This window comes from Artemia sp. Qi Xiang Cuo, chromosome 7, assembly GCF_049724085.1.
Source record: "Artemia sp. Qi Xiang Cuo chromosome 7, ASM4972408v1, whole genome shotgun sequence".
Lineage (NCBI taxonomy): Eukaryota > Metazoa > Arthropoda > Branchiopoda > Anostraca > Artemiidae > Artemia > Artemia sp. Qi Xiang Cuo.
In genome coordinates this window covers 30,406,011-30,429,470 of record NC_142800.1, presented here as the reverse complement: position 1 = coordinate 30,429,470, position 23,460 = coordinate 30,406,011, and the positions used below count along the sequence as shown (strand labels likewise).

The 23,460-nt window shown below is 36.0% G+C and overlaps 1 protein-coding gene across 4 annotated transcripts in view; it reads left to right on the top strand.

Annotated features, from left to right (window-relative positions):
* Positions 1-23,460, top strand: part of LOC148950156 (nidogen-like) — a 364,016-nt gene that overhangs the window by 278,714 nt on the left and 61,842 nt on the right. For all 4 annotated transcript variants that reach the window (XM_089092178.1, XM_089092180.1, XM_089092177.1 and 1 more), the window contains one exon: positions 7,766-7,941. In XM_089092178.1, coding sequence (XP_088948304.1) covers positions 7,766-7,941 — 176 coding nt within the window. The remainder of the gene's footprint in view (positions 1-7,765; positions 7,942-23,460) is intronic.

The window sequence follows — 23,460 nt, the reverse complement described above, 5'->3', positions numbered from 1 at the left end:
ACAGTTTAGCCGAAAAAACCCCGAAACGTAATTTCTGTGTGTTTCTTTTGTTTTCGGCATCCTTGCACTCTCACATTTGAAATTATTGGGAAACCTTTTCCCGCGTTAATCTCTTCATCTCTAAGATCAAAACATTCGCCAGGAGATAATTCCCCTTTCGTGAATCAATAATTCCCCTTGACATCATCTGTCAGACATTGATAAACTTCACCCGGAAACAATTCTCCTGAACAAACTCCAAAGACATTAATCAACCTTGACGTCATCTGTCAGACATTAATAAACTTCCCCGGAAACAATTCTCCAAGAAACATCCATCAAAGTGAGAAAATTCCTGTTTTATCATTCTCACTGACAAAAACCATAAAACAGACATAAATTGCTGTTGACATCCAAGAAAAACAGCAAATAAATTTACCAGCACTCATAACCGTCCAAGAAACATCCATCAATGTGAGTAAAATCCTGTTTTTTCAAGTGAGAAAAATCCTGTTTTTCATTCTCACTGACAAAAACCATCTCCCTAGGGAGTCTATGCCCGTATATGGACCCGCGTCGGCATTAAACTAAATTGTAGATGGCAGCAGGGGTGAGGGATCGGACCTTTAGATAGGTATCTACTGAAGTTTCTACGACAACGCGTTCTATAAAATCCTTATTTGCCCCCAGGGCATAACTTACAACCCTTGCCCTGAGGGCTGTGCGGTGGGTTGTCATTCTCAAAGACCAAATATCTAGAACTTTCGACTACGTTGAACAAAATGGATATCTCAAGATTTTGATTGGATGTGTTTGGGGTAATGGTGGGTGTGAGGGGGGGGGGTAAGTTGCCCTTCAATCGCTTTCAGCTATTAAAAGGGCACTAGCCCTTTTTGAAGTTTCTACAACATTGCTTTCTATAAAAACCTTATATACCCTCAGGGCAAAACTTACGACCCTTGCCCTGAGGGCTGTAGGGGTCGAGGTGTTGTAATCCTTAAATGCATAATTTCCAAAACTTTCAACTACGTTGAATGAAATGGGTATAAAAAAATTTTGATTGGATGTGTTTGGGGAAAAAGTGGGTGAGAGAGGGGGGTTAGTTGCCCACAAATCACTTTCGAGACTATTAAAAATGCACTAGCCCTTTGAATTTCCAATCGAATGAGCCTTTCTTCAAGTTTCTACGACAAAAATTTCAATAAAAATTATATACCCCCAGGGCATAACTTACAACCCTTGCCCTGAAGACTGTGGAGGGGGGGTTCTAATCAAAGGTTTAATTTCCTGAACTTTAAACTAAGGGGAAAAAATTGGTAGCTCAAAAAATCGATTGTATGTTTTTGGGAAAATGGTGGGCTTGGAAGGGGTGTTAGTTGGCTTCCAATCACTTTTGAATATTAAAAAGGGCACTAGCCATTTCAATTTCCAATCGATTGAGCCCTTTTTGAAGTTTCTAAGACAACGCATTCTATAGAAACCTTAAATGCCCCAAGGGCATAACATACAACCCTTGCTTTGAGGGCTGGGGGGGGGGGGTTGTCATCCTCAAAGACCTAATTTCCAGAACTTTCAACTACGTTGAACAAAATGGCTTGATCTTAAAATTTTTATTAGATTTGTTGGGGGGGAAATGGGCGTGAGAGGGGGGTTAGTTGCCCTCCAATCACTTTCGACTATTAAAAAGGGCACCAGCCCTTTGAATTTCGAGTTAAATTAGCCTTTTTTAAACTTTCTATGACAAAACTTTCTATAAGAACCTTATATGCCCCCAGGGCATAACTTACAACCCTTGCCCTGAAGACTGTGGGGGGATTGTTCTAATCAAAGGTTTAATTTCCTGAACTTTAAACTGCGGGGAAAAAATGGCTATCTCAAAATTTCGATTGGATATGTTTGGGGAAATGGTGGGCTTGGAAGGGGTGTTAGTTGCCTTCCAATCACTTGCGACTATTAAAAAGGGCACTAGCCATTTCAATTTCCAATCGATTGAGCCCGTTTTGAAGTTTCTACGACAACGCTTTCTATAGAAACCTTATATGCCCCAAGGGCATAACTTACAACCCTTGCTTTGAGGGCTGTGGGGGGAGGGGGTTGTCATCCTCAAAGACCTAATATCCAGAACTTTCAACTACGTTGAACAAAATTGCTATCTAAAAATTTTTAGTGTAGATGTTTGGGGAAAAGGTGGGCGTGAGAGGGGGGTTAGTTGCCCTCCAATCACGTTCGACTATTAAAAAGGGCCCTTTGAATTTCCAGTCAAATTAGCCTTTCTTAAAGTTTCTACGACAAAAGTTTCTATAAAAACCTTATATGTCCCCAAGGCATAACTTACAACCCTTGCCCGGAGGGCTGTGGGGTATTCCTCTACAAAAACATATTTTCTATCTGCAAATCAACGACTCTGAACAAAATTGCTATCTAAAACTTTTGATTGGATGTGTTTGGGGAAAAGGTGGGCGTGAGAGGGGGGTTAGTTGCCCTCAAATCACTTCCGACTATTGAAAAGGGCACTAGATCTTTGAATTTCCAATCGAATGAGCCCTTTTTCAAGTTTCTAGGACAAAGATTTTAATAAAAACTTATAAGCCTAAAAACTTATATGGTGGGCGTGGAAAGGGTGTTAGTAGCCTTCCAATCACTTTCAACTATTAAAAAGGGCATTAGCCATTTTAATTTCCAATCAAATGATTCCTTTTTAAAGTTTCTACGACAACGCGTTCTATAAAAACCTTATATGCCCCCAGGGCATAACTTACAACCCTTGCCCTAAGGGCTGTGCGGGGGTTTGTCATCCTCAAAGACCTAATTTCCAGAACTTTTAACTACGTTGAAGAAAATGGCTATCTCAAAATTTTGATTGGATGCGTTTGGGGAAATGGTAGGCGTGAGACGGGGGTTAGTTGCCCTCCAACCACTTTCAACTGTTAAAAAGGGCACTAGCCCTTTGAATCTCCAATCGAATGAGGCTTTTTTGAAGTTTCTACGACAACGCGTTCTATAAAATCCTTATATGCCCCCAGGGCAAAACTTACAACCCTTGCCCTGAGGGCTGTGTGGGGGTTGTCATTCTCAAAGACCTGATTTCCAGAACTTTTAACTACGTTGAAAAAAATGGGCATCTTAAAATTTTGATTGGATGTGTTGGGGGAAAAGGTGAGCGTGAGACGGGGGTTAGTTGCCCTCCAATGACTTTCAACTGTTAAAAAGGGCACTAGCCCTTTGAATCTCCAATCGAATGAGGCTTTTTTGAAGTTTCTACGACAACGCCTTCTATAAAAATGTTATATGCCCCCAGGGTATAACTTACAACCCTTGCCCTGAGGGTTTTGGGGGAGTGTCCTCCTCAAAAATATAATTTCTACCTAGAAATCAACTACGCTGAACAAAATGGCTATCTCAAAATTTTGATTGGATGTTTTTCGGAAAATGGTGGGCATGGAAGGGGTGTTAATTGCCTTCCAATCACTTTCGACTATTAAAAAGGGCACAAGCCGCTCCAATTTCCAATTGAATGAGCCCTTTTCGAAGTTTCTATGACAACTTCCTCGATACGAAGTGCCCTGGTGTAAAGGAAAAAAGTTATAAATAATATATTGTGCCAACATCGCTCTTATATGCTCCAAGGGCGTAACTTAAAACCCTTGCCCTGAGGATTGTGGGGGAGTGACCTCCTCAAAAACATATTTTCTATCTGGAAATCAACTACGCTGAACAAAATGGCTATCTCAAAATTTTGACTGGATGTGTTTCGGGAAATGGTGGGCGTGGAAGGGGTGTTAGTTGCCTTCCAATCACTTTGCACTATTAAAAAAGGCACAAGCCACTCCAATTTCCAATTGAATGAGCCCTTTTCCAAGTTTCTATGACAACTTCTTCGATACGAAATACCCTGGTCTAAAGGGAAAAAATATACTGTGCCAACATCATTATTATATGCCCCCGGGGCATAACTTATAACCCTCGCCCTGAGGGCTGCGGGGGAGTGTTCTCCTCAAAAATATATTTCCTATGTGGAAATCAACTACGCTGAACAAAATGACTATCTCAAAATTTTGCTTGGATGTGTTTGGGGGAAAGGATGGGCGTGTGGGAGGGGCTAGTTGCCCTCCAATCACTTTCAACCATTAATAATGGCACTCGCCATTCCAATTTACAATCGAATGAGCCCTTTCGAAGTTTCTACTACAACTCCTTCGATACGAAGTGCCCTGGTCTAAGACCAAGAAATAAACAATATATTGTGCCCACGTCATTCTTTACTAAGTCATCGCTATTGCGCTGCCTATGATTAGTAGCAGAGCAACAGCTGAGAATAGCCGCATATAGAATGAAAGAAACCATTGAAAAACAGGTTTCCGCTTCATAGTGAGGTATTGCTCACTCCGTGACAAAGATTTAAATTTTAGTTTTTTTGAATTAAAAGGGTGAAAAAAGGTACCCAGGTAAGATTATGTTACGTATTACATATATGCTATGGTTTACCCCCACCCACACCCCCTAATGTGCAAATATATAGCCTAATTTTTTTTCTAAACGATTACATTTTTATCATACTTTGTTTTATTTTATTAGCATTACCCAACTTCACTTCTCGCGTGTTGCCCGGCTACTAATGAAGTACCGGCACTTCTACCTGATTTTTTTTTGAAAACACGCATAGGTGTTGAGAATGTTTAGGCGAAACAAAAAAGTGACACATTAGTTAAAAATGAGCCAAAGAAAAAAATACGATCTTTCATTGTGTATGCTCTCGTCCACTATTAGACAGAGAGTCTATGAAGTATTTTTCTTTTAATTCACCCCCTGTAATCTCTCGCAACCCAAGGTAATAAGAAGATGACCAACATGTTTGGTATATGGAAGCATAGATAAGATGATCTGAACTTCCATCGCTTATGTATATTTGTTTTAATAGGTTTTGAAAAGAAATCATATATGACACTGAAGTAAACCAAACAATGCCCAGTCGTTACGTTTCTAATAATATTTCTTTTCAATTTATTATCAGGAATCTTGATATAATTTCAGTTTTCTCTTTGTTTAATTTGTCACTGAGTTATTATTATATTTTTTTTCAACTCAAGAACCAAATAGACAAAGCAAGTGGTTTATGGTTTTATGAAAATTTATTGTGCTACCTAAGTAAAGAGCAATATGACTTTAATGTTATATTATTATTGCTGTTGTTGTAGGCTATTTTACCAGGCCATTTTGTTTGGAAGCAGTGGTAGCAAAAACTTCAAAGGGGTTTATTTAACTGGGGATTGAAAATTGTAGTGCCCCTTGATTAATTGAAAAAAAATGTTTCTTTTCAATTAATCATATAGAAAATTGACTCTTACTTGCCTTATACCAGCTATAGCATATAATATTTACCACAGCCGGAGGAGGCTATTATTTTTTATATGTATCGGAAATACAGTTTCAAGAAAAAATTTCTTTCAATTCAATTCTGTTTATTACAAAAGTATATAACACGTAAAATTAATCCAAGTTTCTGCCCAAAGAAAGACATAAAAGCACTTGATACTGGGGGACCACATATATAACAAACACTTAACAAACAAAAATCTTAACAAACGAACAAAAAAAAAAAAATGGAAATAACTAATAGTAAATAAATAACCAAATTATGACAAATCTCTAATCATAATAAACAATCATCTATGAACCAACACCCAAAAGAAAATTTTTCATTTTTCTTTTAAACAAACCAAGGTTCTCCTCCGCCCGAATGCTCACTGGAAGAGAATTCCAACCCTTAGGACCTATATATCTGACAGAAAACCTGCTCTAGATACACTTCTGTATTCAGTGACCAGATTGTCAGCATTGCGGGTAGTATAATTATGAAGTGATTTATTTTCTCTAAAAAAACCATGAAATACCTCAGGACTGATACAATTCCAACACTGATACGAGAATATTCCTGCTTGGTAGTATCGAAGCTGCCCGACATTAAGCACTTTAAGTTTATTATAACATGCCTCAGTTTCATTGATTTTTTCTAAATATCGACCAATAAGTCGTATAGCTTTATTCTGAAGAATTTGTACTCGTTTAAAATTTGAATAAAAATTACTTGACCACAACAGACATCCATATGAAATGTATAGGTGGACTAAAGCATTATATAAGAGTAATGAAATTTGCGGTGGTAAAAAATTCTTAAAATGTCGAATTGCTCCAACTCCTTGTGCAAATTTCGTTGCAACAACATCACTATGTCGTTTGCACGAAAGATTGTAATCCAAGAAGAAACCAACGTATTGCGTTTCGTGCACTTGTTTCACTAGCTCCTTCACAAACAAAATTTTTCCATTAATATCATGGGGCTCACCTACTCTTGAATACCAAATAAAACTAGTTTTCGTAATATTAATAGAGAGTAAGCTTAAATTAGTAAAAATATGGGTACTTTTTAAAACTTGATTAACCTTCAAAATCAAACTATGTAAACACCGACTAGAAAATGTTAATGCAGTGTCATCAGCAAACGAGGTGAGACAAGAAACTGGGAGATAAAACATCATCGTATCAACACATACTAAATACAGTTGAGGACCAAGCACTGAGCCCTGTGGGACTCCATAAGCCATAGGAAAAGGGCCAGAAGTGACACCATCAATCACAACATTAATAAACCAACCATTCAAGTAATTTCCAAACCATTTTAAGCATGATCCTTTTATGCCTATACATTCCTATCTTCGCAATAAAATACTAAAATCTATGGTATCAAAAGCTTTTTTTTAAAATCAAAGAATACTGTTAGAGGAATTTCGCTCCTTTTTAGACAATTATTTACGAAATCAACGAGGTAAATAGCAGCATGACTAGTAGAGTGGAATCTCCAAAAACCAAACTGCGTCTCACTTAATAGTCCATGCTTCGTAAGATGACCATAAAGGCACTGGTGGACCACTTTCTCAAATATCTTGGAGAACAACGGTAAAATTGAGATTGGTCTGCAGTTACCCATATCTGACTTTAAACCTCCTTTGAACAGAGGTATTACTTTAGCTTGTTTCAAGGCATCTGGGAGGTGCCTGTTGTCAGGGATATGTTAATAATGTGAAGCAAGGAAGGAAGTAGATATATTATTATAGCTTTAAATGTCTTTAGATTTACACCATCAATCCCAGAAGAATTTGATTTAATATTCTTAACAATTTTTATAACCTCGTCACTTGTAGATTTTTCAAACCAAAACTCAAATCTTTCCCCTCGATCATCCACAAATTCATCTGAAAGAAAATTTTTTGAATCATTTCTACCACCCTCATGAACTGAAAATCCTATTTTTGAATAAAAATGACCGAAATGATTTGCGACAACAACTTTGTCACTTATAGACGTGCCATTAATTTTAATACAAGGAGAATGACTGCAATTTTTCTTCCCATGAATTCTATAATAACCTGTCATGTTGCCTTAATGTCACCCTTTTGCTCACTGAGCTTTTCACTAAAATACCTCTTTTTAGCATGGCGTCGCAGAAAGTCTACTCCGTTTCTTGCCTTTCTGAACCCCTCGAAATCGGTCGGATCCTCAGTATTTAGAGCTTTCTTAATAGCAGATTTGTTTTATTTCTCTCACTTTTGATTTGATCAGTTATCCATGGCTTTCGGGGTTCATCCTTTTTCTGTCTGACAGCTCGTAAAGGCCACGTTTTATCATAAATTGGCTGCAAAATAGACATAAATTTATCGTAAGCAAGGGAAGAATCATCAGTTATAGAATAACCATGTACTTTGTTTAATATAATATCCATTTTTCTCAGGTACGAATTTTTATACGAGGATACCTCAAGCGGACAAAGCGTGAATTGTGTTGACATCAATGAGTGCGACACTGGTCTTGACCAATGTCACGAGCATGCCCAATGTGTAAATGAGCTGGGTGGTTACAGTTGTCTATGCCTTCATGGGTATCATGGAGATGGCTTTTCATGCGACCGTAAGTTTCTTCATCCTTTGTGTCAATATGTTTACTTGTGTACTAAGGAAAGCATAAGAAGTGTCCCTGGGCTTATTCTGAGCTCTTCCCTAAGGAAAAAAGATATAAAAGAATTGCGGCATTTTCATCAAATAGTAAATTGATTTAATTTATTGGAAGATTTTCCCCTACCTTTCCCAAAGGATAGTAGTATGATTTCGTCTAGTGATTTAGTTAGTATGAATTTCAGTAAATGCAGGATGTAAAATAGCTGTTTTCTAAAAAAAGAAAAAAATGTTTTTTCCATTTACTTTGTTGCACCTTTAAATCACACTCCTCCAAAACTCTTCCAAAACTGTGATTTAAATGAATTCGGTCCAGATCAGAAACCCGTTTTTCCGCTTTGTCTATGCATAACATTCCTTATTTGTTATATAGCAAGCTCAAAGTGAAAAAAATTCTGATTTTTTTGTTAATTTGTATTATTATAAAAGAATAGATGAAGCGACCAGTGCTACTAAATGAAGCCTCAAAGTTTCATCTATTAACTCTGTGCATACGCGTACCTTAGAACCAGTCAGTTGACGTTAAGTATCTTTTCCCACGAGGATTTGCTTATCTCGAAACAGACCTTGGTTTCTCCTAAGAGAGACTTGATAAACATGACCATCTGAATTAGACAATTACTAGTCGATTCATCTCCAGTTAATTTGACACCGAGAAATCCTCTTAAAGGCAGAAGGATGATATGTCTCTAGAAATAATAGCCTATAAACATAGATAAAAGCCTATTAGAGCAAATTTGGTACTTAAGAAGTAGCGCTTTGATAGAAAAGTCTTTTTATTAAGTCTTTTTATTTGTAAAAAATTTCGATCTTTAATTGACATTAAATAAAAAAAAAGTTTCTGTTCAACTGAAAGTAAGAAGCGACATTAAAACTTAAAACGAACAGAAATTATTCCCTATATGAGGGGGCTTCCTCATCCCTCATTATTCTCGCTATAGTTTTACTTTCTGCTACAATTCTTTAAGAAAGACTGTTCATCACACAAAGGCTGTTGAATAAATGAGTAGAATTTTTAAAGAACTTTAAAAATTTTGCGTAAAAAGCGAGGGATGAGGAAGAAGTAGTCCCCCTCGTATACGGAATGATTTAAGTTCGGTCTAAGTCTTGATGAAGCTTCCTACTTTCAGTCGAAAGAAAAACTCTTTTGTTTTAATTTTTGTCAGAACATATTTGCTTCAAGATTTTCTGGTATGCTGAACATGATTTTTAATTTTCTTCAGGTTTCCATCCCTTTTTCAGAGTCTTTTCTTCTTTTTCTAAGCTTGTGAAAAGTTTATAATGCTTTATTGCCTTTTAACGGGTGACTTTAGACTTAATGAATATTACCTATTTTGAACCATTAGTGTACTTATAGAACGTTGTTAAAACGTTACATTTTTTATTTCCATATACATACCTTAGTGTTTTGCTTATTATTGGTAGGGCTTAGTAGTTTAACACGGTTTCTCACTGTAAATTGTTTGACAAGGTGAAGATACGCAAATACTATCGTTACTGCAGTTATTACCACAATCAGGAATTGAAATTCGTAAACATCATAACTAAAAAAAACAGCTTGAGAACGTTTGGCTTTACAGTTCAAAAATCCCTTCTTATTCATTACAGAAGTACAGTGATGATGAGGCTCCCCTCATTATCCCCTCAGGAGGTTTGGCTTTACGGTTCGAATATCTCTTGCTATTAGTTACCGAAGTACAGTGATGATGAGGTTCCCCTTCGTGTAAAAGCTTTTTTTTTATTTCTTTATAAATTTCTTATAGTCGTGCTTACCATTAGTAGGGTTTTCTCGTTTAAAACAGTTTATCACTGCAAACTGTTCGGTAGGACGAAGTGACACCCATACTTTCGCTATTGCAGTTAATGAAACAACAAGCAATTGAAATTCTTAAATATCCTTATTTAAAAAGAACAGCCAGAGGAGGTTTGGCTTTACGGTTCGAATATCTCTTGCTATTAGTTACCGAAGTACAATGATGATGAGGTTTCTCTTCGTAAACAGAAGATTCAAGTTCAACCTATTGTGTGGTAAGCATTATTGGTGTGTCAAATCTGCATTTTGTATTTGTGCTTATAAAAAGCAGAAGAGCTGGAAAACAATAGTAAAAAAAAAATTATTAATTCAATTCAGCTCAAGAGAATTTATCAGTTGTTTCTAAATATTGACTAAAAGATTTAAATTGACATCTTATATCGACACCATAAGGTGTCGATGTTTGTTGAAGATGAAGTTTGAGGATGTTATCCGAAAAAAATTGGTACATGCGATTTGTCGAGGATTTTATTTTTGTGAAAATTGTTTTAGAGTGGAAATTATATGCCATTTCTGGTACTGAGATTGATTAGCGTTGTGTAAAATGCATGACTTAAGAATAAACCACGCATGATACGTGCACTTACCTTGTTAAGAGTATAGACTTCAATATTGCAATGTTCACCACGTAGAAAAAAGCTAACAAATTACTGGACTCAAATTTTGTTGTAAATCAAAGATCATGGTGAAAACTGTAGGCTATATACTATGCTGTTATAGGGCGTTTCTGTTGCAATTCAAGTCCCATATTTGTAGATAGTTACTTCAAATACTCTTAAAAACCAACTTTAGTTGAAGTCTACTTACAGAATGTGAAATCCATAATTAGCTGCGTAAACTTTCTTGACCCATTAAGACCGTTCCCTCCTTGATCAATTCTAAATTTTGACTCAAAAGAAGTGCAAACTGTCTATATTAATAGAACGATATTACAACTTAAAAGTTTTAGTTTTCTTTATTCACAAAAAGAAAAACAAATTTTACTATTTACAAACGTTACACTTTTGAAGACAAAACATATTGAAGATAAAATCGCATGGTGCCAACTTATACCAAATAAAGCAAAGGATCTAGAACTGAGCTCTGAGGTACTCCATATTTCAATGGATACAAGGATAAAACAAAATCATTTAATACTACCTGCATGGATCATATATGAAGGTAACTTTCAAACCACTGCAACGAAGCTCCGCCAATTTCTAGACACTTAAGTCGATGGAACCAAATCTTGAAATCCAAGGTTTCAAGATTTGGCAAGAATGGCTTTCTTATGTCTATAAAAATTGACAGTGGTAAATAGCATTTATCCAGTAAACTACTCACACAATCAACCCTATACTACAAGGTGTGAGTTGGGAAAAAGCCGTGTTGTGAGCTGTGAAGTCAATTGAAAATTATAAAAACATTAATTATAAAAACAGAAAGGGTAATATATAACCTAAAGTTTCTATATGCCCTCGAAGAGACATGCGGTCAACACCAGCCGAGCCTGATTTCAGCGACATAACAATTTTACTCAATTTTTCACTGGCACACGTTTCAAAACTCATTTTCAAACATTTTCCATTTTTGACTCGTATTGTGCTATATTCCCCGATATTTATCATTCACACTAACTTGCACTTCATGTCCAATATTACAAAAACATTCACGGATATTATTAATAATTTCATTCTTATCATCACGGTCACAACCATTTAAATAAACCTCTTCAGTCACCTTATTTTCTTTCCCACTCACTAAATCATTTATTATATTCTATATTTTTCTCATATTATCTTTACATTCCTCAAATTTGCGATTATAATACTCAGAGACCTTTTCGTCGTAACGTATTTACATCAAATCTCATTTCTAAATTGTATCCTGTCAATTATCTCCATAGTCATCCATGATTTTCAAGGCTGGAGTTATTTGGATTTTATGGTTTTAGGAGGAGATGTTGTCACATAAACAGGCAGAATAGTTGACATAAGCTTATCTAAGGCCTTTAAAGGATATTCTTTTCCATTAAAAACCGAGCTCGAGTTAATAATGCTTAGCTCTTCTGCATTATTTTGAAGAATATTTTTTTCCAGCAGTCGAGAAAGAAGCAGTCTTCTTTCTTCGCAGTTTTTCACAGGAAGATGAAAAGTAGTTATTAATTGAAGGTAATCCAAACTTGGGCAATCTATATAATCAGCTAAACTCAACAAAGGTTACCCAGCCCAACAAAAATATTTTCAATCAATGTTATACTTTGTGAAGTTAATCTTGTCAGTACAGTAACCAGAGGATACAAACTTAAAAAATCACAATTCTGATTAGACAAATCTAATAAATTGACATTAAAATGACCCATGACAATAAGACTACTCTCGGGCGGTATTCTAACCAGCAGCTATCAAATTCATGAGTAAAATCATCTGAATCAGGTGACATTATACCTCTTGGCGACCGAATTAATGCGCTTCTTTTTGTAGGCTTCAGGTCAATTAATCAAGATACAGAATAAATAGACTAATAAAAACAAAAAAGGGAAGAGACAAAACAAATTCTAGGAAAAAAAACGAATCATCTGAATCAGGTGACTTTATACCTTTTGGAGACCGAATTAATACGCTTCTTTTCGTAGGCTTCAGGTCAATTAATCAAGATACGGAATAAATAGACTAATAAAGACAAAAAAGGGAAGAGACAAAACAAATTCTAGGAAAAAAAACAGAATCATCTGAATCAGGTCACTTTATACCTTTTGGCGACCGAATTAATGCGCTTCTTTTCGTAGGCTTCAGGTCAATTATCAAGATGCAGAATAAATAGACTAATAAAGACAAAAAAGGGAAGAGACAAAACAAATTCTAGGAGAAAAAACCGAATCGTCTGAATCAGGTGACTTAATACCTTTTGTCGACCGAATCAATGCGCTTCTTTTCGTAGGCTTCAGGTCAATTAATCAAGATACAGAATAAATAGACTAATAAAGACAAAAAGGGAAGAGACAAAACAGATTCTAGGAGAAAAAACCGAATCATCTGAATCAGGTGACTTTATACCTTTTGGAGACCGAATTAATACGCTTCTTTTCGTAGGCTTCAGGTCAATTAATCAAGATACAGAATAAATAGACTAATAAAGACAAGAAAGGGAAGAGACAAAACAAATTCTAGGAAAAAACACCAAATCATCTAAATGAGGTGACTTTATACCTTTTGGCGACCGAATTAAAGCGCTTCTTTTCGTAGGCTTCAGGTAAATTAATCAACATACGGAATAAATAGACTAATAAAGACAAAAAAGGGAAGAGAGAAAACAAATTCTAGGAAAAAAACCGAATTATCCGAATCAGGTGACTTTATACCTTTTGGCGACCGAATTAATGCGCTTCTTTTCGTAGGCTTCAGGTCAATTAATCAAGATACGGAATAAATAGACTAATAAAGACAAAAAAGGGAAGAGACAAAACAAATTATAGGAAAAAAATCGAAAAAAAATTCACCCAAAACAGAGAAATGTGGAGACCCAAAAGAAACAAAAGAAATGTAAAACATTACAAAGATAAATATATAAGAAACAAAAAAGCAAATACGAAAAACATACCATTTGGACACAACAGTATATACCAAGGTACTACTTTGCGGCCTTTATATTCCTTCCGGTTTTTCTGGTAGGTAAACAGGTCATTACACTCGGTCTTTACACTCTTTGTCAAGAGTATTTGCTTAATTTCAAGGTATAACTTTATATATTATTATTCTTTTAATAAAATTAATATTTTTATTTAAACTTAAGATTATTAGTATACTTTAATACAATTATAATAGTTTTTATTTGCAAGTATATTATTGGAGAAAAAAAAAAATGAGTTTCTAATTAAACTTCTTTAATATTAATTATGTAGACGACAGCAGCAGCAGCGATTAGATACGAGGATACCATGTGGCGATGGAAATAACTGCGGGCTTTATACTGGGTCGTGATTGGTACACAATGTTTGCTAGATATTTGATATCATTAATCAAATTCAAGCGTGAGGAGTATCTATTTATTTATTGAAAAGTAAATAGTGTCCATATAAAAAAAATTTGGTCAGCGTTAGATGTTATATCGAAATATATTGATGAGAAAAAAATGCGTCAGTGAATATTATTATTGTAATTATGTTCAATAAAATTGTTTCTAAATCAATGGTATATTTTTTTCTTTAGTAGACTAGCATATATTTTTTAGAGCAGAAAAAAGAAATTCCGTTTAGTCTTAAGTTGGTTGTGAGAGAGTTAGGACTCAAAAAAATGGATAGATTCGAGAAAGATCAAATCATGAGGAATCTAGTTCTTATGGAAAAACGTTTGATTCTAGACGATGATTTTCTAGAGCTGTCTATTCAAAGGAAGATATTTTCTCGGGGAATTCTTGTTGATATAATGAAAACTGATTCTCCATCATTAGAATATTGTATGAAGCTTCTACATCGTGGTCCAAATGCATTTACACAATTTACTGATATATTGATCACGACACGACAAAATGATATTGTGGATATGCTTTTAAACATTAGTTTTTAGAAATTTAGGACTTTGTTTTCATAAGAAAGATGGTGCTCAAGGATGATTTACTCCTCTCTCTCCCTCTCAGACATTTTTTTTTGTTGCTAGCTCAGTTTCATTTTGACAGTGAGAGTGTTAACACATGACAAAATGTTCCATACAAGTCCGTTATTTATGTACACACAGGGCAGCTGGTCATCATGTGAGAATTGCACAATGATTGAGGAGTATGATAAAAAGTGTAGATTCTGCAACCCGTGTAAATTGCATAGAGGATATGCTGTACAAATTAAAGGTTGTAATTCCTGTCTTGAATAGGTGTGTGACTCTCATCCTAGAGGCCACCTATGCTCCAATTGTCATTATGATAAATGTAAGCAGTGGGAGAGTACATATCCCGCTATGATTGGAAAGAATCCTAACATTGATTTTAGTTTATTGCTACGAGATTGGTATCGTCGTGGTTTTAGATTTTTATTGGAGGAGGAAACGGGTCAACGATTCAAAAGTTTGAACAACAAGAGAATATGGTTTCTACGTCATTGTTGTGAAGACACTGGGTGTTATGATTATAAGCCCACTGATTTTTATTTGTCTGTGAAGGAATGTGATTCGACACTTGAGGACACTGTTTGTGAAATTGCTTCAAATAGGCAAATTGAAACATGTGAATTTTATAGAATGAATGCGACTAGTATCATTGACTATACAAAGATATATGACAAGAGTGAAGTCACACTCTACTGTAGAAAATGTGACCCTGACATTGCACTACATCAGGATCAGTACACTGTGAATTCAGATAGTCTACCTGCACTAGTTGTTGTCGACAAAGACCTAGTAGTGGATGAAATCTAAAGAGTATAAAAGTCGTTTTATCATGTATATAATTTTTTTTTTTATTAATAAACAATTTAAAATAAATCTTTGGAACATTTTATTATTATGACACTAAAATCAATATTAAATAAACTTGTAAGTATTTTATCCACTAGAATGTCGGTTAATTGAGGTAAGTCAACGTAGATGTCGAGAAACTGCTTGTAGGTGTAACCACGACATCTGAACATGAAAAAGAGTAGTGCATGAAAGCCACATGTCTTAGTCGTTAAATCCTGTACTCTTCGTTGATTTTGAATAATGGTTTTCCCACTGCTTTCAATAAAGATGCTGATGTATGGAGCGTAGAATTTATACGATAGGCGAAAAGGATAAAAAAATTCAATATTCTTTGCTGTTTGAAAGATATATAGCCAAGCACCAGTCGTCAAAGTTGATTGACTGCCATTAACAATGATAAGGGTATTGTTAACAATTGTAATTTTTTCAATAATGTCTAAGGGGATGCAATAGGACATGTATTAGGACATGTCTGGATCTATACTGAATACATTGATTATTTGATTTGTGTTCGTGGTGCTAGGTCTAGTAGAACACTGCCGTCGGGTGTGATTTCCCAATAGGTTTCAAATTGACTCAGTGATATTAGCGTGATACTCTCAGTCAGAGCATTGGCAAATGTACACTCTAAAAGTACATTCGTTGTTCGTACTATGGTTATATCTTGCATGCCTGACAAATCCAAAACAATAACCCCATGATTTTTTGAAAACATTGAATCGGTTATTCCATTTTCAAATAGTTGAAAGTCATGATCTAGGGATTGCATGGTCAACTCGTACAGAGTTCTATAGGATTTTTTGTCAAATGATAGAGTGTACAGTGGAATACCATTCACTTTGCACACGAGGCTAGATAGACCGAAAAAATTAAAATCATGGGGGGATTCAGTCCAGGATCCAACGGCACTGCCACTCTTCACAAAGGCCAAAGCCAATTTTGATGGGATTTTTCCATTGATAAATGATGAATCGCTATAGCTACGAAAACCGGTGGCAATGTGACGTTGATTGGTGATTGTATGGGGGACAAGAAGTTTAATGTTGTTACCATTGGCTCTTAGCTTCTACACTGCCAATGAAACAGAGCTCATAACTTGTTGTTTTCGAACGTGGAGAATTGACGATGTGATAATAACTTTTGACTCGGGTGATGCAGGAAGTGTTTTTCTCAAAATGAAATTCGATGGGGCCATCTGTAACTTTATGTCAATCTTGACATTGGGGGGTAGCCATTGGGATATATTGAATATCTCAGGATTTAATTTTCCAACTAGATGATACTCCTGGGTGACTGCTGTAGTCAACTCACCGTCAGTATCAACACCTGTTCGATATTCATAGCCCAATGATTGTCCTCTCATCTCCTTGTACGCCTTTGGCGTCATCATCATAAATTGTATGTAGCTTGCATAGTTGGATGTTCCATTAATAAATACATTAATTTGTTTGAATAGGTTGTGTAGAATACAGTTTTCATAGGAGAGACCATCGCCGGCATTTGGAGTTGTATTATCTGACTTTTTCTTCACCACAACATTTAAATAAATAAATGTTGATGACAAATCAATAAAATAGTCTTTATTTGAAAATATTTGAAAGTGTATATTGTCAGAGAGGGGGTGTTGAGGGTGGAATTGTTCATAGTAGCCATACTTGACACTGACATAAACATTTTCAGCATTGAATAGATTCAATGAGGAACTCATTGATGGATATGATTCCTTGTTGGGGAGATAAGTCATCTTAAGAGAAGAAATCCTTCTTTGATCTAACAATCTTTTTCTTTTTCTTCTTCTTCTGCTGCTGCTGCTGCTGCTTATTGGCCTTCGTTGTTTTATTTCTCAAAGTCCTTGTTGATGTCCTTTGCTTCCTGCCTGGGTGGAGACTGATGAGTGAATGACGCGAACGCATCCTTTTCAATACCTCCCCATTTTGTCGAGATTTTAATTGTTAAACAACGGCTCTTGCTGAAGATCTAATATTTTCCTTAACACTCTCCTTGAAATTCTTGCCCGACCCCCAGTCTTGTAGTGTGGAGGCAGCAAAATTCGATGCAGCAGGTACATGATATTTTCTGGCAAGGGGTAGTGCAGAATAAAATAGCCTAGCAAACCAGCTACCAAGACCATAGCCAGACATTGTAGTACGCCCCTTGTAGTAGTCCAGTCCATTGTCTATTTGACGTGGACTCAGAGCACCGAGATAACAATCAATATCGGGAAAGACAAATGGAATTCTTCTATTGTTCATTGTTTAGGTTATTGTACAGTCGTTGTCGTTTACAATTGGTCGGAAATGATATGTAATAACTGCTAAGCCATTTGATATTGCTATTAAATCACCTAAGTCGGTTCTGAGTGTTAACTGACAGAGCTCCAGATAGGAAGTGTTTACGGGAATATACTGAAGATGCTTTATATTATAGTGGTGAATATGTTCTTGGTTGGTTTTTCGTTCAAGAACTCGTAGGAGGGCAACATTTGAATTACCATCCCGAGATGTTTCCACAAATGAAGCGTAGAGACATATACAAGTGTCCGTGGAGAAGCTGGGTGCATAGTCTGCATAGATAACATGGTCAATACCACTGAAATTTTCTGTCTTAATAATACGTTTTTTAAAACCAAGAACTTCACGTAAATTCTCATTGAGGAAAATTCTTTCATTCTCAAATGGATTGGTAATATAAATTCTCCTTTGTTCCGTCGAGTAATTGAAAGTGAAACCGCCTTTTTTTCGACTTGCAATTTTTTGTTGATAACTCGACACAGTTCATGCATGTTATTGTATTCCCTGTAGGGAATGTTAGCAATAGGTTACTGATTAGAGTCAAAAGTTGACAGTGCACCTTCATCACCGAATTCAAACGGTCGTATTTTTATTTCATATTTACGACCCTTTCTCAGGATGTCATAGGTATTTTTGAGAATACAGTCGACAAGAGCCACTTCATACGCACCGTCAAATTTGATGGCGGGGGAGAGTTTTGTCTAAAAATCACTTGTCGTATTCAAGTCATTGTAGAGAGGATCGGAAACGTTGGAAATGAAACTTACATAGAAATGATTGGGCATTGTCAATATCTTCAACACCGATCCAAGAATCAAAGTCAGAGTTGTATCATAGCCAGCGAACAAGTAAATGTTTCTTACCCCAGCAAGTAAGTGTCTTTAATATCTTTTCAATTTGATAGATTTCACAGGCATTTTTAACTGTTTGCAATTCATAGTCATAAAAAACGCCTAGAATCTCTTCATCTTTGGTATCACGCAGGCGATAAGTTATGGGTTTAGTGTCTTGGATGTTTGCCACTTTAAAAATTTCAATGGACCCCAAAAATGTCCCCTTTTCAAAAACATTAGTTGTTCTATTAATTCGAACCGTAACACAAACACTGAATTCATTTTTCTTCTTCGTCTTGACTTTTGATTCATTGGAATATTGTTTAAGAAAAGTGTCAATTGTATTATGATCAGAATGATGAACTTCCGTTGGTGTAGAGTTGGACAATGATTGATGAGGTCGTTGATTATAAATCAACATGATTTTATCTAGATCATGAATAAAATCCGGCGTATTTTTCAATGTACAATATCTTGAAATTAAAAGTCGAATAGTTCTTATCAATCGTTCGGCCAATGCAGCCTTTATAGGACTGTGCGTATGATAGAGCAATGTAATATACTACTCTAGTACTTTTGCAACATGAGGATTAACAAATTCACTACCGCGATCTGTTTGAATTTTTTTATACGAATCCTGTTCGAGAATACTTTCAATGGCCTGTGCACCTTCAACACCTCTCTTTGATCGCAATGGAATAGCATATGCATATCGACTATAAACACTGATTGCAAGTAGAATGTACTTGTACGGTGTATTGTGACGGCTTTGAATCTCATATAGAGTCAGCAGATCTGCTTGCATTATATCCAATGGGTAAAAGGCTTTAGTTTTTCGATATTGATTGGCACGAAGTCTATGATTTCTATGCAGAGTGTAACTTGGTTCATTTTGTAGATAGTCTTGTAAAATTTTAGTGTGAACACCCGTGACTTTGGAAAGAGTTGTGGGGGACCTTACACTCCCAACCTCGCCAATATTTTCATAAACACCTCTCAGAACCTCAGCCATTTTGAACGTAAACACGTTGTGTAACGTCCGCTACCCTTTTGTATACTGGCTGCTGCTGGTGGTGGGGACGTTGACTTGATACGTCTTCGCTTTTGTCTAGCTATCAGCGGTGTGCTAGTATTTTCCAAAATTGATTTAAAATCTTCTTCTTCAAGTTCATATTTTAATGTTGATGATGATGATGATGATGATGCACGTTCATTTAGATTTTTTAGAATTTGTCTATTGCCAATAAGACTTTTGGGGAAGTTTAATGTATTTAGAAAGTTGTATAGATGAGTGTCAAATGATAATAGTCCTTTACGATTTGTAACCATGTCATACATTAAATCAAGTAGATTATAGCTCTTGCCCTGAATTATAATCCTTTCTCCATTGCTCTCAACTTGAATTTGATCACTTTCAAAGAGATAGATTAGGAGTCGTGTTATTTTTTCAACCAATTATTTGGGCCTTATTTTTACAAATTTAAAAAAAAATTTAACAAATTACAACTTCGTTAATTTTTGTCCAGCAGCAGCAGCAGCAGCAGGAGAATCTTGAAAAGATGATTCTTTTTTTGGGATCAGCAGCAGCAGCAGCAGCAGTGGGATTTGATCTATCGTTTTTGTCCACTTGACAAAGTGCATCTTGAAGTAAAATAAGTTTTTTATCATCAACAATAGTTTCATTGTCGAGAAATTTACTCAGATTATTCTCAAAGTGTTCCACGGATGAGAAAGCAAGTTCTATTGGAGTCAATTTATATGGTTTTGTCATTCTCACTATAGAGAATTGTTTACAGTTCCCGAAATTATTGGAGGTAAAAGTGTAAAAAAGCTACCACCTACCTAAAGAAGTTGTGTCTTTTGAAAATTCCTCCTTTTGTTTTTAGAGGCCCATGTACGTACAATGGAACGATGTTGCTTTGCCTGTCGCTTAACTACGTCTGGTAGTTGAACATTACCCTCGGTCAAATTTAAACAAAGTTCAGATATTAGATTAATGAAATCATTGTCAATACCGTGTTTGAGTATTGCTTTTCTAAGCGGAGGTTTTGAAGTGTTTAGAACTGAAAACAAATGTCTATTTTCATGTAGTTTCTTCAGTGTCATGATAGCGACTAATATGTCTTTTTAGTGCTCACCTGGAGATATACTGTAATTTCATTGTCAAAAATATCTGTGACTACGCGTAGATCCTCGGGTGTATTTTGATTAAGATCCAGCAAGATATAACCATGGGGTTTATTAGTTGCCTGATTGTATGCCGAGAGCAGAAATTTAGGGGCACCTGGATAGATTTGTTTATTGAGGGTTATTAGCGAGCTAGAATCACGAACAACTCTGTAGATGATATAGTAGGTGCAATTCAAAGCAAGTGTTCGCTCTGATGAAAGAGATTGTGTAGAACTAGAGTAACGGAAATCTGTTCATGATGAGAGCGAACAGTGAACAATTACAGCATTTGCTGGGACCATTGTTCAATAGATTCAGCCAGATCGTCAATGATCAGCCAAGAGTTTGGTTCAATAATGTTGAAAACATCAAGTCCCTGCATGAAGTGTATCTGCATCGATCCCATGGTAATGATTGTTGTGGCAGCACTCGATTTTATTTTATTGTATGACTCATGCCAAATACAATATCAATAGTAGATTTTTTTTGGCTTTTCCGCAAACATTTTATCAAAATTTGTAATTATTTTAGTTCAGAGTTTTGTTTTGCCCGACATTGAGGGCCCACACAGAAACGATCTGAATGGTGTTTTAAATTGATACATGTTCCTTTCAACAGTTCACCTGGACAACTAACTGTAGACTCTAATTGTCTAATGACTAAATATTTTTTTTCCCTACTACTACTACTACTACTTTGTTCTTCAAGAAGAAGAAGAAGAAAAAGACGAAGACAAACACAAAGAATCATATTTTTTTATTTTATTATATGCACATAAAAAAAAAAAGTAACAATACATTGAAAAAAAAAAAAACACTTTTTTAAATTTATTTATAATAAATAATACAACAACAACAACATTTACATAGGTATACACACAGAGAAAAAAACTTTTTTTTTTGTTTATTTATAGAGAGAAAAAAAAACATTAAATTAGAGAGAGCACTTGAAAAAATACACTTTTTTTTTAAAATTTATTTATAATAAAAAAAAAAAACATAAAAATTTACATAGTTACAGAGAGAGAGAAAAAACAAATTTTTTTTTTGTTTATAGAGAAAAAAAAAACATTAAATTATAGAGTGCAATTGAAAAAAAAAAAAAAATCTGCTCTAAGTCCAAAAAAAAAGATAACTTTGGTGACGGTGCGCCCCCCCGCGCTGGCGGCGGCCGCCCCCCCCCCCCGGGCCGCGAGGCCCCCCCCCAAAGGCCGCGAGGCTCCCCCCCCCCCAAAGGTTTTTAGGAAATTAGTTACAGGACTTTATTTAAACCGAGACTTTCCCTGTGGGCAGTACATTCGATCCGGTCTGAAGTTAAATAGTGTCCAAGGGGAGGGTGGTCACACCATCTTGACAAACATAGATCTTGTCGGAAATGGTACTCATGGCTATTTTCTCTACATTTACAGTATAGTTCTTGTAGTTCAATGAACGAATTGCCAACAATTTGGCTCTTGGAATTGCATTTTGAACAATACAATTCCTATAAATGTTCATGTCGAAATTCTTGTCCACATAGCGCGTGGGTACTCCTTTGCAACGTTTCTTGATTTCCTCGTCGTATGTCTGTATAAAGTACACCTTCGGACCTACAAACATACCATGGGAAATCAAGTCGCTTCCTGTTTCAGATTTAAAAAATAAAAGCTGATTGGGCGCCCGACGTTTCACTAGCTTCGGGTAAAGATCACCACACCAATTGGTGTAGTCCATTCGTGAACTGATAATTTCACCGTGCGCCAAATCATCAATTAGATTTGGTGTTTTTACTTTGAGCAGTAGAGAATCCGTGTCACCGTAGCAGACCTCTACTTGCCCCTTTTCCGGCCACCGTACCCTAGCCACATTGTAGTAGAATTCCAACTTGAGCTTTTTTGAGATCTCCAAGAGAGCACTGCCTGCAGCAATATTTTTATTCAGGACAATGCGTCTTTTTTTCCTATTCAAAAGTACCATGTCCGGGCCAATGATTGTAAAGGAAGTGTAATTGGGATCGGCAATAATTCGAGCACATTGTTCTGGATCGGTCACGACGTCACAACGATTCCTATTGCGAACACTCTCACACATTTTGCCGAAAGCCGAATTCAATGTGATTTTATAACGTTCTTTTTCGACTTTTGTCTAGTCTACGGAATGTTTGTTGAAAAAAGCGTCAACACACGATTTTAAATAATAATTTTGACTTAAATCATGTGCTTGGGGAATCTTTATTACTTTGAAACAGTTGTTAAACTTTAATTTTAATGCTACATAATGAACAACTATGTTTTTTTTCGGCAGAAGGTCAGCAATAAGTTTTTGTTTTGAAGGTGCCCAATGCAATCCGTCCACCTCGACTAAACGCCTATTGCGAGGACTCAAAGAGTCCTTAGTCACAGGTCTATTGATACACGGGAAAACAAAATCCTTTACTGAATCGTGAAGCTCGACTGGTATCTCTCAATCAATATCAAAAAACCATCCCACTGGTTCAGTCTCCTCAACACTGTCATCGCCACTGTTGGGGAAATGGGGAGCTTGAGGGTCATTGAGCCATTTATAGTCGCCGCAAGGTAGTGCATAATGGGACATGGCCGAGGGGTAGAGAGAATTCATATCGAGGAAAACTGCGTTTGATTTTGTCCCCGTCTTCTCCCCCGTTGGATCGGTTTCCAAGTTACGGTCTCTGTGAAAAACAAAACCCCCCCTCATTGACCTCTCGATGAACAGATGCTGATCAATGTCAGTGATTAGCCCAATTTTTTCCCCACTAATTTTCAGGATGAGGTCCATCACTAGATGAGGCGAAGAATAATAATAACCCAAATCAAGATTAAACTCCTCATAGATTTTATCCGTATTTTTACACATAATGTCTAACAAAGTTAACACGTCACTCGACAAATACAGCTTGCAGTAGTCAAACCCATATTTACACCCTCCCTCTGCCCAAACTTTTTTA